At 39.9% G+C, this 14,284-nt stretch overlaps 2 protein-coding genes across 5 annotated transcripts in view; one reads left to right on the top strand and one right to left on the bottom strand.

Moving 5' to 3' along the window:
* The window catches only part of usp10 (ubiquitin specific peptidase 10), a 21,152-nt gene extending 14,345 nt beyond the window's left edge, over nt 1-6,807 (bottom strand). For 2 of the 3 annotated variants that reach the window (XM_037689610.1, XM_037689602.1), the window contains exons 1-4: nt 6,552-6,807; nt 1,622-1,690; nt 1,326-1,371; nt 872-931 (exon numbers count right to left, since the gene is read on the bottom strand). In XM_037689610.1, the coding sequence (XP_037545538.1) occupies nt 872-931; nt 1,326-1,371; nt 1,622-1,690; nt 6,552-6,572 (196 nt within the window). In that variant the 5' untranslated portion in view covers nt 6,573-6,807. The remainder of the gene's footprint in view (nt 1-871; nt 932-1,325; nt 1,372-1,621; nt 1,691-6,551) is intronic. The other variant, XM_037689618.1, reaches the window with a different exon arrangement.
* A 3,884-nt stretch (nt 6,808-10,691) lies between these two features.
* Nucleotides 10,692-14,057, top strand: marveld3 (MARVEL domain containing 3). Of its 2 annotated transcripts, XM_037695832.1 has the most exons (4): nt 10,692-10,770; nt 11,148-11,393; nt 11,463-11,560; nt 13,345-14,057. In XM_037695832.1, the coding sequence occupies exons 2-4, from the start codon at nt 11,170-11,172 to the stop codon at nt 13,989-13,991; spliced, it is 969 nt and encodes a 322-aa protein (XP_037551760.1). In that variant the 5' UTR covers nt 10,692-10,770; nt 11,148-11,169; the 3' UTR covers nt 13,992-14,057. The 2 variants fall into 2 exon arrangements, with proteins under 2 accessions (XP_037551760.1, XP_037551752.1); XM_037695824.1 differs by lacking the exon at nt 10,692-10,770 and having other exon boundaries at nt 11,137-11,393.
* The last annotated feature ends 227 nt before the right edge of the window (nt 14,058-14,284 follow it).

The raw sequence follows: 14,284 nt of genomic DNA on the forward strand, positions 1-14,284 counted from the left end.
TATATATATATATATATATATATATAGTCTGTGTAATCTGTTGAGATGTTGCTCTAACAGATTTTGATAAACCTACAAAGAAATTTATAATTCATTTTATTCTACTACTTAAAATAAGTTGAACACATTTTAACAATTAATTCAAAAATAGACAAGTTTAAAACATGTTATGACAATATAACAAAAATGATGAAATACAGCAAATGGTCCACACATTATGCATTTAAAGTTGTATATATTTAAACATTGCTTTAAATTAACTTCCATGTTAATAAATATATATATATATATTGCAAGGATTGAGATTATTAAGATGCAGTGAAAACAGCAAGGTGGAAGTAAATATAAATAGGAAAAATTAGTAAGTGCAAATTAGAAAAATCATCCAAGTGGCTTCATCAGCTGATCGGTCACAAAAAAGAATAAACCCTGAGTTTCTGCAGAAGTAAAGATTATTATAAGAGCGGATACTTTCCTTTACTGGGACCAAAGCAGATTCTGTTCAGAGTTACTGAAATAACACTTCATTACTGTAAATTGCAATTAGCAGAAAACTCTAGGTATAAATTTAAACAGGTTAGCAGCCACAAAACAATAGCTACGTCCATATTTAAAAAGATTTTGATCAAAGTTCAATAAAATGCGTTTAATTTAGAGCCCTGCAGTAGTGCAAATGCATTAAATGCAAAAGAAAGATACTTAAAAGAGTATCTTGAGCATGCAAAGCTCTAAAGAAAAATTCCAACAGGCAAGAAAAAGAATACAGATGCACAGTTTAGCAAGCCACCGGTTGTTGAAACCTGGAGTTTTAGTTTTTAAGATAATATATGACAACTTGTCAAGCCACATGGTGTTGGACCTTTCAACTCACCGCAAACCTGCAGTCCCATTGACTCCATAATATAAGGTACAGCAGGAGTGCAGTAACTTCCTGAATGATCAATACAAATCAAGGTAAGGCAAATGTTATGTGCAAATGGACACCACTAAAAGGGAAGGTGGCTTCAGTGACATTTTTAATTTGGAGGGCCAAAATCTTAAAACGAAAATGGTGTATTTTTACAGTTTTATACTACTTACAAATCACCTTAAGATATAATTATAATATGCAAAGATTTGCAAAAAATAAACATGCAAAAGGCATCTTTCCACCAAGCCTGGGTCCAATTGTTACATTTTAAAGACTTGATTTTAAAATACTTTACAGGTAAATGAATGATAAAAGATTCCTGCAGGGTACTTTGATGTTTTATTTTCAGGAAACTTCAAATTCGACTAATGACTGCATTCTGTAGCATTTCACAGAAAGTAAAAACCATACATACCTGGAGACTGACTGACGCACGGAACTTTGTCATTGAACGGAGGAAGCTGTGAAAAATACAAATTAGAAATTAAATAAAGAAAATGTTTAAATGAGCTGAATATCTATTATCATTTATATTCATAACAGCATACACGTTACAATGTGTGTAGCCAACTCAGTTCTTCTGGAAAATATTGGGTCAAAACTGTTTTTGTTGTCACATGACCCACGAGCCCTGATGCTTTTAGTCGGTGCTCAGTTCAACAATGGTTAACCATCACACACACACTAAAAAAAAAGACTAAAACTTCTTACCTCAACATAAAATCGAGGCGTCACAAAGAACTGATTGATCTCATCAGGGCTGAACTCCCCAAATATATACTGCGAAAAGAAATCAATAAGAACATTCATCACAAAGAATAAAATGTTTTAAAACAGATTTTACTAAACCTATTTTGCTCATATCACTTAAAAATGACCTAATGAACTCAAACTAGAAGAAGACCTGTCTCAAATTTCAGGAGATGCTTTTTTAAAAGCCTGACAACGTGAGATCACATGAAGGTGGTACAGACCAGCTCAAAGATAATACGTTCAATAACGTAGATTTAAATTGGAGCTTCATCAAAAGCTGCTATCACTTGATATCTGTGTACAAGTTATCTTATAAAATCTGTCAGCACCAACCCAGTACTGTAATCCTATCTTGTGCAAAGGTAAAGCGAACCATAAAAATGTTGAGTCATGCATAAAACATGAACGAACGGCTCTAAGTTGACTCGAGGAACGACTGGTCTAAGACGAGTGGGTTGACCTGAGGCAGCACTTGTGTACAGAGTGCAAATCAAGAGTAAGGCAGGTGTCACATTCTTGATTTCTGACAGGACGATACATTCAGGCAGTAATTTACATGTGCGAGAAACATTTAACCAGAATGCTAACAGACGTTAGCATTATATAGAGTTATGCTTTAGAAGTTCTCCTTAGGTAAAATCAAAAACCGGCGCATACAAGGTTAATAATTACAAGATGAATCCTTCACTGAAGAGAACAGAAAAAGTGGCTGAATATTTGTCCATCCAACACCCGAAGCCTTTCTCCAAACAAAACAACAACTATTAAAATTTAAGATGTTAAATGTGCCCGAGGACCCTTTCATTGGCGTTATTTGCAAAGGCTCCACATTCTGGATGATGGTCCACATTCATTCTTACAAACTTCATACAGTAGTCCCTCGTTTATCGTGGTGGATTCGTACCCTGAAGCCCCGCGATAAGTGGAAAACCGCCAACTAGGAATAGTAGTACAATTAGTAAGTAGTACTTTATTTCATATATATATATAAAATAAAGGTGTTTTAAACCCTTCCCACATTCTTGCAGTATTCTAAACAATGTTTCTAAACTCTAAACGCTCTAAAAGAGACAGCATGTCATGATTTCAGCTCCCTGCCTCTGCTGCTCTCAGCCACCTGCTCTTGGCCACGCCCACTTCTCAGCTCTGCACGGAGAACAGCTGATCAGCTGCAGCAGGATGCTAAATCATTTAAAATAATGTAATTTAAATAAAAATTCCATGCTGATTGTGTGGATCATCCATCAATGAACCAACTGTGTCATGTCCAATCTTGTTTTGAAAAACTGTGACAGAGCGAGTGCACGATTAACGAACAGCGAAGTAGCGAGGGGCTACTGTAATGGGTTCGATGGAAAGCTTGTGAGGCAGCATGGAGTTCATTGGTCATGTTCAGGAGAACCAGTTACCCAATTGTCACTGTAGTCAATTGAATTTAGTTTGCTTTATGGGAAACGTGTAACAAGACTTTAATTATTTAAGCATTAAAAAATATTTTTTGTTGAAATAGGGCAAGTGTGACGCACCACTAAGTCTGAACAAGCAGGGACATTTTCTGAAAAATTGTACAAACAACTTCTCAGAGAAACCGTTTTCAGAACAGTTCACAGCTTCAGGCCTTAATTTCATTGAAGCATGCACAAATTATGGATTTTAACACCGTCACTTGAGCTTTAAACCGAATCAGTCCATGAAATATGGATGTACATGGTGTCGCACACAAACTCTTATATTGCCAATTCTTCAAGATAAAACACAGTGTAGGGTAAAAGTAAAGGTGTGTAAATATTTTAAGTTAACAGTGTTTTTTGTCCACTCTAGTATTAGATTACATTAAAATTTTCTTGTGTAGCTTGGCTTGTTCACAGTTTTGTTTTCTGCGCTGAAGGAACATTTGCCAATATCAAAATTAGGTAAGAAAAAAAAAACCTACTTTATACACTCCACTACAAGGAAACTGACAAAAAACAAACACGAATTAAAGACGCAAGAACGTATTAAATGATTAGTTACTAAAAAGAGCGATCCATCAAAGCACCTTCTTCGTTCATCAAATTTTATTTTTTTGTGTAACTTAATAAGGTTTTCATAAACGACATGTCATTTCTAAAAATGTTGCGTTACATCTCGAACAAACCTGAACAGCTTTAAAAGAAAACGTTGAGCCACAGCAACATGCACATGTGAGAAACGAAGCAACTGAGAAAAGGCCGACTGGAATCACAGACCACGCTGGTAATCCCGTCAGAGCAATAAATAGCGGATTGTGAAACGTGAAGAGAAAAGAAAGTGCAGTTCGAGCATTTGTATCTCGCCTCGCACGAGGGCCCACTCTGCTGAAACGGCACTACAAGTGACAAACAGCCAAGCGTAATCCAACGGCCTCAGGATGGCTCATACAATCACAACAGAAAGAATGTCCCTTAGCTTCTTTCTGTAGGCATGCCATGAATACCACGCTAAGCTTCTCTTGCTGTTCATTTGGACAACAGATTAAAAAAACATGTATGATTTCAATAGTTTAATGACGGCACCTTGCATATGTGTCTGCACAGAATATTAAAACAACCAGAATGCAGATTATGAGCTGAACGACCACAAAAACAAATTACTTGGAAGTTTGACAATGACTGATATTTGGCAACAGTGATTTACAAGTTACAAAGTGTAATAACAAGATATTCTAGCATTTCATTACTCCTCAACTTTTATTTGATTTAGAAATGTGAGCAAAACCTGCCAAATAAATATACGGTAGTGTTGTCCAACTGCTAAAACTAAACGGTTTCGAACAACAACAAAGATTTATGCACATGTGAGTGACAGTAAAATACATTCTGGCATTAAACCCAATTCAGCAGTTTGTATTTTTCAGTAACTGACCGATCCCTGGTTTTATACCTTGATGTCTTTAAAAACTCTGAAATTTGAAATCAAAAGTTCAAAAATAAGATTCTGTGTAAAATGTATTTTGACCATTGTATTCTCTAAAAATAAAATGAACACTTTTTAAACAAAATAAACTAAATTTCCCGTTTTAACAAGGTGACATTTAAACTGCAGATTCATGCTGCCAAAATGTGACCAATAATCCTGTTATACTATATGTGATAAAAACTTATATCTGCCAGAATATGTATTTACACAGATAATAAATACTTTGCCTAAGCCAAACCATTAAGTGTTGATGGTAATGACGTGGTTTTTTTTTTGTTGTCTCTGATAAGAAAAGCCCAACATATCCAGATTTATATTAACATTAGTTACAACGAGCAAACGGATTAAACACATTTTAACTTTGCCAGCGGTCAATTGTAAAAACTAATGTTTGACAACTTGGGGTAAGAATTTAAGAATTCTGAGTTTAATTTTTTCCTGCAACATGCCAAAATAAAAAAAAACAAGCTTTGTAACAAGTTATAACAGCGAGAACTTGGTAAAATCAGACACCACCACTTTTTAAAAACTGTCTCATTTGCAATGCCATGTAATTTCTAAATCAACAGTTGCAGATTAAAACAAATACAGTATCCTTGAGAATTTTCATTGTGACCTGTTGGCCAAGTTTCCTCGCAGTCTTATTGCTGCAGGGACCACACATCGAGTTTTGACTACATACATTGTTTTCAAAAGTTTGAATTTAGTTAACTTTTGTTCTTGTGTTTATTTATGTTACTTGGTGCACGTGGACCTAGTTAAATAATCTCAACAGCTTAATGATTTGCAAAACATAAGAGTACATTCTTGTAATAATTTAAACGTCATCAACAAAACGTAAACTAAATCATATGTTAAAATCTGATGAGAAAATTAATACAACTTATTGTATTGATCATGCTTCATTTCTATAAAAGCTTACAAATACCTCTTTGTAATGATAATTTTTAAGGGCTTGTATCTTTAAAGTTTAAAGTCCATTCAACGAAAAAAAAATGCGTATGATGCATTTATTATATAGATAATTTTATTTCAGTCAGACAATCCTTGGACCCAGCGTGTTACTGTTTGCACACCTCAAAATGGGCCTTCTCACATGACTGCTAGCTAACAGAAATAACTCAAGTTAGCTACGATTCCTGTCAAGCTGCACGGAAACTGGCTGTCGCCCAAACAGGGACACGTTTAGCCGTGAAAGCTTGGGGTTAAATAAACAAGCCAACATATCGCCAAAACTAAAAAGGCCCACGCTTGTCGCATTCTGTGTTCGGCTAAATGACAGCACCACCTGTGCAAAGCTACTAGCTTGCTAGCAGCTAAATAAGTTCGAAAATGCGTTCCGACTTGTGCTTCTGCTCGGACACGGCTAACGTCGAGGTGCACACGTGTTCCGCGAAACTGCCAATTTATCCAGTAAATACGTGGTTAACAAAAGCTGCAGCGCAATAAGTTAGGAAAAGTCTAGAAGGCCCGTGTGTCAGACAGACTGAGCAGGTGGGCCGAGCACGCACGCAGCATTTTCCTGCGACTTTTCAAATTGGTAAACGACTCGTGGGAATCTGGCAACAAACGGTCGTCGGTGTTGGAACGAGCGAGACTGAGTGAAACTTGGCTGAACGCGGTTGTCATCGCTTCAAAAACACGAGAATACCGCTGGCTCCTATGAATGGAGGCGCGCACGGCCTGTTAGCTAATGTTGCCATGCTGGTTGGGTTTCAGTGCGGGGGGGTGGAGAGGGCATTAGCAAGCACTTTGCAGCACTACGAATTTCAATGACACGACTTGCCCACTATTTCGAATGACAACACGCAGCTGATCACAACACAGGTGTATTTTGAAAACACGCCTGGTGGGAAATATTGCACGAACCAGAGTCGTTCGTGAGGCTTTATACGGCAGTTACGTTAAACCCTGCTCGAGTTGTTTTACTGGCTAACGTTAGCCGAGCTACCTGGTTGCTGTAGGAAGCCATGCTCCCGGTGAGATTCTCCTCCGTGGACGAGATGAAAACTTCCCCGGGAGGGTTTTACCGGTTTGTAATAACAACTACAAACGCTGCTCTACTTCGTCGTCATCGTCAGCTGTCCAACGATGTATTGGTGGTCGAAAATTGAAATCCATTTAACGCTTCAGCGCTTCATGCTGCTCGCCTTGCCATGTTCGTTGCTAGCTAGCCAAACCATCGCGCGGTCGGTTGAGATAGCGGCAGCTTCAGAGCTATGCTAGTAGATACTTCCGGTAACCGTTGGCTGTGCTCTTCACAATAAAAGTCTTCAAGACATTTTTATTTTTATTTTTTGTTCCCAAGTTTGATACTTCTTTCTACCAAAAACATGGCGTTAATATCAGGGTTATAGCAGCGTGTAGCTTCTATGCTTATTATCATGTCAGATGAAATGTTTTAATTGTATTCATCCAGCCATTATCTTTTTACCCGCTTCGTCCATTTTGGGTCACGGGGGTCGCCGGTGCCAACGTCCAGCAATCACTGTACGAGGGGCGGGGTACACCCTGGACAGGTCACAGGGACACATAGAGACAAATGAGACAACCATTCACAGTCTCACTCACACCTAGGAGCAATTTATTTATTTATTTATTTATTTATTTCATTTGCCCTTTATTTATACAGGTAGTCTCATTGAGCCACGAGAACTCATTTTCAAGAGAGACCTGTTTAGGGAGCAGATGGGGGTTAAGGGCCTTGCTCATGGGCCCAGAGTGGGGCGAATGAGGGTGAGGGCAGGTGTGAGTACTTAACCTACCCCATCCACATTTTTGATGTTGTCGGTACAGGGGCTTGAACCGGCGATCTTCCGATCACAGGCCCACCTTCTCTAACCTCTGCGCCACCACTCTCCCAATTCAGAGTTACCGATCAGCCTAATATGCATGTTTTATGGTCTGTGGGAAGAAACCAGAGTACCTGGAGAAAACCCACGCATGCACGGAGAGAACATGCAAACCCCACCCAGAAAGGGCCCCGGACCTGGATTTGAACCGAGGACCTGCTCGCTGAGAGGAAGCAGCTCTACCAGTTGCGCCACCGTGCTGCCCGACAAAATTTAAGTTCCATTATTAATGGAAGTATTAAAATGCTCTACTTAAAATAAATGTAGTCGTCCCAAAAAGTGAAATGCGAAAATTAAAATCCTGCTTCAAAATAAAGTTTATTCAGAAAGTACAGTACCCTGTCGAATGCTTTTTGTAAAACCACAAAGACACGATGCGGTTCTTTCTGACACTCTCTGTACTTCTCCATCAGAATCCTCCTTTCTGTGCCCTGAAACGACTTCTGTTGTGACTTGGTGCTATATAAATAAAGTGAAATTAATTGGATTCAAAGCAAAGATGGCATCTCTGGTGCTCTTTCTTGGCATGAAACCATACTGCTCCTAACAAATAGTCACCTCTCATCTAAGTCTTGCTTCCACAACTCTCTCCCAGATCTTCATGGTGTAGCTCATCAACATTAATTCCCCCGTAGTTGTTACAACTCTGTACATCACCATTGTTCTTAAAAATGGGCACCAGCACACTTCTCCATTCCTCAGGCATTTTCTCACCCTCAAAGATGCCATTGAATATTTGAGTCAAAAACCTCACTGCCATCTCTCCAAGAAATTTCCAAACCTCCACTCATCAGGTCCTACTGCCTTACTGTTATTCATTCTTTACAGAGCTTTTGCCCTCACTAATCTTTCCTACTTCCTGCTCCACAGTTTCTATGACCTCTACTCTTCTTTCTCTTTCATTCTCTTCATTCATTAGCTCCTCAAAGTATTCCTTCCATCTTCCCATCACACTCTCATCACTTGTTATTCATAACTTTCACAAGCCTAACCTGCTGCGCATCCTTTCCAGCCTGATCCCTATTTCTACCCAATCAGTATAATACTTCTCACCCTCTTTAGTGTCCAGCCTCCCATACAACTCACCATATGCCTTTTGCTTAGTTTTTGCTACCATCCTTTTTGCTCTACTTCCCTTTTCCTTATATTCCTGTCGCCTCTCTTCAGTCCTTGTCATATTTCTTCTTGACTAACCTCTTTCTTTGAACGGCATCCTGCACTTCACTATTCCACCACCAGGTTTCCTTATCATCCATTCTCTATCCAGATGACACACCAAGTACCTTCCTACCTGTCTCTATAACTACAGTTGCTGTAGTAGTCCAGTCATCTGGAAGCTCTTTCTTGCCACCCAGAGCCTTCAACAGCTCCTCTCTGAATTTCTCACAACATTCTTCCTACTTCAGCTTCCACCATTTGGTCTTCACTGATTTTACTCTTTTTCTCTTCTTCACAACAACAGTCATTCTACACACAACCATCTGATGTGGTCTGGCCACGCTCTCCCCTGCCACAACCTTACAGTCTCCAATCTCCCTCAGGTTTCCTCTTCTACACAGAATGTAGTCGACCTGCGTACTCCTTCCTCCACTCTTATGTTCCTCCCTCTTTTGGAAATAGGTGTTGACTACAGCCATTTACATTCTCTTGGCAAGATCCACCACCATCTGTCCTTCCTGGTTTCTTTCCTTGACACCAAACCTACCCATCACTTCCTCGTCCTCTGTTTCCTTCACCAACATGTCCATTCAGGTCTGCTCCAATCACCACTCTCTCCTCCCTGGGAATACTCTCTATCACTTCATCCAGATTCTTCCAAAATGTGCTCTTTTATGATTGTCCATTGTTGTCATCATTCTTTGTTGAAATCAGGTCTCTCTTGTAAATGAGTCCTCCAGGTTCAATGGGGTTAACCTGTCTAAATAAAGGTTGAATGAATCCACACCATGGTGAAATAGTTTGAACACTGCTCCAATGCTGCAAACCTTGCTGCCCTTCCACTTGGTCTCTTGGATGCATAAACCATCTACCTTCCTTCTCTGCATCATGCCAGTCCGCTCACTACCTTTGCCTGTCATTGTTCCCACATTTAGAGTTGCCACCTTCAGTCCTACATTCTTGTCTTTCTTCTTCTCCCTCTGTCTCCTGACAACTTTCCCTCCTCGTGGTCTTCAACTAACAATAGCACAATTTCCACACCCTGTTTGTCAACAGCACCGGCGGCAGTCGTTGTTAACCTGGGCCTCGATCGATCCGGTATAATGTCACTTACATGAACTTGCATATTAGTTTTGGCAAAAGTGTTTTATGTCGGATGCCCTTCCTGACACAACCCTCACAATTTACCCTTGGGACTTGGGAGCAGCACAAGAGATACACTGGCTTGGGCTCTCTAGTGGCTGGTTTATCATAAGAGTAAATAAAGATTTAAAATGAACATGCAGGTACACACATTTCACCTTGTGTTTAAAGTGTAAGTACCTCAAAACACTAGTCTTTGTCCTGTATGTACAGTATTTGCAAATTTATTTCTTCAGACCACTGTCTAAATACAGGACAAAAAGGTAATAAAGTATTTGGGGGCAGCTGACTCGGGACCAGAGGTGCAGGTTCAACTCCACGCCATGTCAACATGCCGTAGTGTCCTTGAGCAAGACACCAATTCCCTAAATGCTCCACATGTGAGGGGTTAAATGCAGAGAACTAATTTCATGAATGTATGGGAACGTACCAGGAACGTTAGTCACGTTTATTTTGAAAAGTTTCTTTTTCTGGGCGGAAATAGTTCGGTTGATGTCATTAAATCCACGAGCTTGACGCTGACCTCGTGCACGGTGTTCGTTCTCGTCCGGGTTGTGGCATGAGTCGCTGAATTTTCTTGTCAGAGACTTGAGTAAATGGACAACACCTCCTTTAACTCAGCTTCTGTCCAAACGTGAAAATTAATTTTCCGTCTACACTAAACCTAAAACGAGGGTTGTTTATCCTGATGCATGCTCAAGTTGTTTACATGATTTTGACATAAGCAATAAGTAAACAATAAATAAGTAAAAAATAAATAAACCCGATAAAAACATTAATATTCTGTGGAAATCAAATCTACACAGCAGAATTTCACCATCAGTGGGCGTGGCTCAGCGCAGGTGGAGACGGGGTTCTACGAGTAACGCCTTTTTTTTTTTATCGTCCAATCAGATGTGGCCCTCGAGATACACCTGGGCAGGTGAGTGGAGCAGGAAGGGAATCAGGAAACTGGGTCATGTTGTGGCTCTCAGTGCTGTAGACGAAAACAAGTGACGAGAAGTACGAAATTCAGAGGTAAGAAACAAAAAATATACATCAGAGTTTTTATCTAAAATTGTAAAACTTATGTGAACTTGTGCATTTCGATCGATTGGGTTTATTTTTTTATTTTTGCAAAATCGTTGCTTTTAACAAAGTTATTCTGATAAAAAAAATTAACAGTGGACTTTTAAAATGTTACCATTCATAGGTAGTCAACTGTAAGCTGATATGTATTTCGCTCTTCTGGCTACTTCATGAATATAGAATTGGTTCCAGTTGTTAATTAGTTGCATCACCCAGTTAAAAGTTGCATTAAGTAATCTCCCAGCTTGCGTCACTGTTTGTAGTGACTTGCAGGCTCCATCTTCATGCACTAACACCCAAGCTCTAATAGGATTCATGTCCATAAGCTTCTTCTGCAGGAAAAGGAAGATGCCAGACAGAAGGCACGATCAGAGGAGTGATGCTGAGCACAGGAGCAGGGATTACCACCACAAGGGGCCACAGTCCCTGTATACAAACTCAAGAGATGTTGAGGGACGAGGGACTTCTGGGTACAGGATGGTCAAAGAAGACAGAAACCGAAGATTGACAAGTCCCTCTTACAAGGAGGAACCTGCGTACAGAGACCACCACCATGAAGGACACTCAAGACTGTAAGAAACCAATCGGAGGCAACTACAAAGGTTAATTTTGCTTTAAAAATAAAGATGCTTTCCTTACAGGCCCAGAGAGACCTCGGTGTATCACGCCGATGCAGAATATTACGTGCAGGAGCCCAGAAAAGCCTTGTACAATTTCCGATACGCGCTAACAACAAGAGGTAACTGCATGGTTCAGTTAATCATAAAAACCGAAGCCAGTCACGGTTTTAAGATTTTACCTTAGCATCTAATTAGTACCTGCAGCCGAAAGGCGAAGGTGGGTGAAAATGTTTAAGCCTTTGTGTGTGAGTGCATGTATATGTGCCAGCCTGACTCAAGATGGCCGCCACAGCCAACTGATTTAAAACTATGCATTACATTTTACGTCAAAGGTGATGTGGTGGTAGCTGAGACTGATCCCCGACATGTGTTTTTTTTTCATATTTTTAACGATCTTTAATTTTTTTTTTACATTAAATATTTAGAGTCAACTCTGTCGGTCTGTTAGCAGAATATCTCAAGAACTGCTGGACGGATTTCAATGAAGCTTTCAGTGAACAATCACCGGGTGTACCTCTGCAACTCAACAAGTTTTGAAACAAAACCAGTTTAAGATGTCCGCCACGGCTAACTGGACTTCAATAATTCAGATATGGCTATAATTCAGTCCATTTTATAGATAATGAACTGTAATTGGTTGTGTTGGTAGCTGAGAGTCATTCACAACTCATATTCTGAGGGTGACTTTTATAGCATGAACTTAGCAGGCTGTTTATGCATATTTGTTTATTTCTTACCTTTTAGTCACACTTTAGATTTTTTTTTTCCCCACTTGCAGAATTAAACACACATTTATTGAAAATGTTTAGGATGCGCTAAGGCTACACACAATTTCTCATTATTTGTTATTTTCTAACATACAGTAAAAAATATTTAATGAACAGAAGTTGCAGCTGTGTTTGAATAAATACAGAAAAAGTTTTTCCTTTTTTTTTGTCAAACTTTTAACTTTCATGTAGTATTGCTGTTTTTTTTTTTTTCAATTCAATTCAATTCAAAAATACTTTATTAATCCCAAAGGGAAATTATTTTGTTGTTGTAACTCGTTATCCTCATTTCATTAAGAGATGTTAAAGATGCTGAGGGCTGTAGGCAGGAAGGATCTCTTGTAAAGGTCCATCCCACAGTGGATCCTAAGAAACTGGCTGCAGATGCCGTCCGATCCGTCCACCCAGACTCGGCTGGCCTCTTGGTTCCCCTGGACTGTAGGACCGCTTGAATGCTGGGCTGAACTCCTTCCAGAGCGATGGCCACTCCTCCCAGCAGTCTGCCGAGCTCCTCATAGCTGTGGACAGTCAACTGTAGGTGCTGAGGGACGATCCTGTCTATCCGCTTTTGTGAGCCATGTTTCCTGCTAGTTCCAGGATCTCAGTGGTCAGGTACTTGAGCACAGCTGGCAGGTAGATGAGAATGCGTCCACAGAACATCCTTTTCAACTCATTTGAGAGTTGGGGCCATAGTTGAGGTATTATTTGAGCTTTTGAGATGTTATTCAGCTGCTGTTGTTGTAGAAAACTGCCTTGTTGCCATGGTTACGCATCATAACAAATGTCCAAAACCAAAAAAGTTTCAGTAAAAATCTTTCCGGCTGCACAGCATCTGATACCAGAGGAAACAATCATCCAAAAAAATGTGATTTACATCCAGAAAAAGAGAAATTAAAGTTTCCAAAAGCAAAATCTCAGAATGAAAGTAACAGAGCTTACTTATTTTACTTATTTTTTAGTAACAATGAAATCTAAAGCCCCTTTTCCATCAAATGTCATCTTCTTTTCATAATCCACAAATAGTCTCATATTTCATTTCTTACACACATAACGTCGACACGTACAGGATAAGCTCATTGCTTGTGCTTTTATCCATCACCGTTTTCTCTTTCTTGGGTCTCGTTTGTGTGTTTCAGGTATCTGCCAGCTCATGCAGCTCTTTGTGAATCTGCTCATTGTAATCTGCGCCGGAGTCCCGTACAGCAACAATGGGGGGTACCGTGACCTGGCCAGCCTCGGTGGAGTTTACTATTATCACTTCGGAGGAGCCGGTGCCTTCACAGGAGCCGACGCAGACCGCGTGAAAGAGCTGGACAAGCTGTTCCATCAGCTCAAACGGCCCCCGTACGCCTTCACCATGGTCTTTGCTGGGGGGTTAATGATCTACGTCTGTGCCACGTTCGCCCTGGGAGTGTTCAGAGTCCCTTATCGCTGGCCCCAGGTGCTGCCGGTGGAGGCTCTGCTGAGCTTCCTGATTGGCTTGGGTTACATCCCTGCGCTTGCGTTCTACTTCATTAAAGTCCAGGAAACTTACAGCGATCCCGTCTGCAAGGAAAGAGAGCAGATGTACAAGAGCAAAGGGCACACGGGCTTCGAGTGCCAGTTGAACGGTGCAGATGTTGCGGGCGGACTCTTCGGGGTGTTGGCGGTGTTTGTGTTCATCTTCGGTGCCGTGCTGGCAGTCCGAGCCTTCAGGTCCATGCGAGAGCTCAAGAAGCAAAACACAAACGAGGACAATGATGTTCCGACTGACTGTCCTCTTCCACGTTTGAGAGAAACTTAAACTGTTCTGAGATCGCTGACTAAAACGAGAAATTCCTGTTTCTTGATCGTCACTTTTATATTTTTTTTTATTTTACTTTTCTTACTTTTTGTAGCATTTTTTTTTACATTTTTTTAATAAACTTGTTACAATAAGCATTATAGTATATTTTCTAATAAAAAGTGGATAGGAGAAGTATAACAGCTAAAAGTTTTCTTTTTTTTTAAATGCATTTGTAAAAAAAAAAAAAAAAACTTATTTAGCCATAAAAAAAGATAAAATTTTCTGCCATTCTCACCTTGTCTGTGAAGTGC

The sequence above is a fragment of the Nematolebias whitei genome, chromosome 2, assembly GCF_014905685.2.
Source record: "Nematolebias whitei isolate Nwh7 chromosome 2, NemWhi1, whole genome shotgun sequence".
NCBI lineage: Eukaryota > Metazoa > Chordata > Actinopteri > Cyprinodontiformes > Rivulidae > Nematolebias > Nematolebias whitei.

Coding starts and splice junctions, on each gene's coding strand:
- marveld3 (XM_037695824.1), top strand. CDS start 11,137: ATGTCCATAAGCTTCTTCTGCAGGAAAAGGAAGATGCCAGACAGAAGG. Junction 11,394..11,462: donor CATGAAGGACACTCAAGACT/GTAAGAAACCAA, acceptor CTTTCCTTACAG/GCCCAGAGAGACCTCGGTGT. Junction 11,561..13,344: donor ATACGCGCTAACAACAAGAG/GTAACTGCATGG, acceptor TGTGTGTTTCAG/GTATCTGCCAGCTCATGCAG.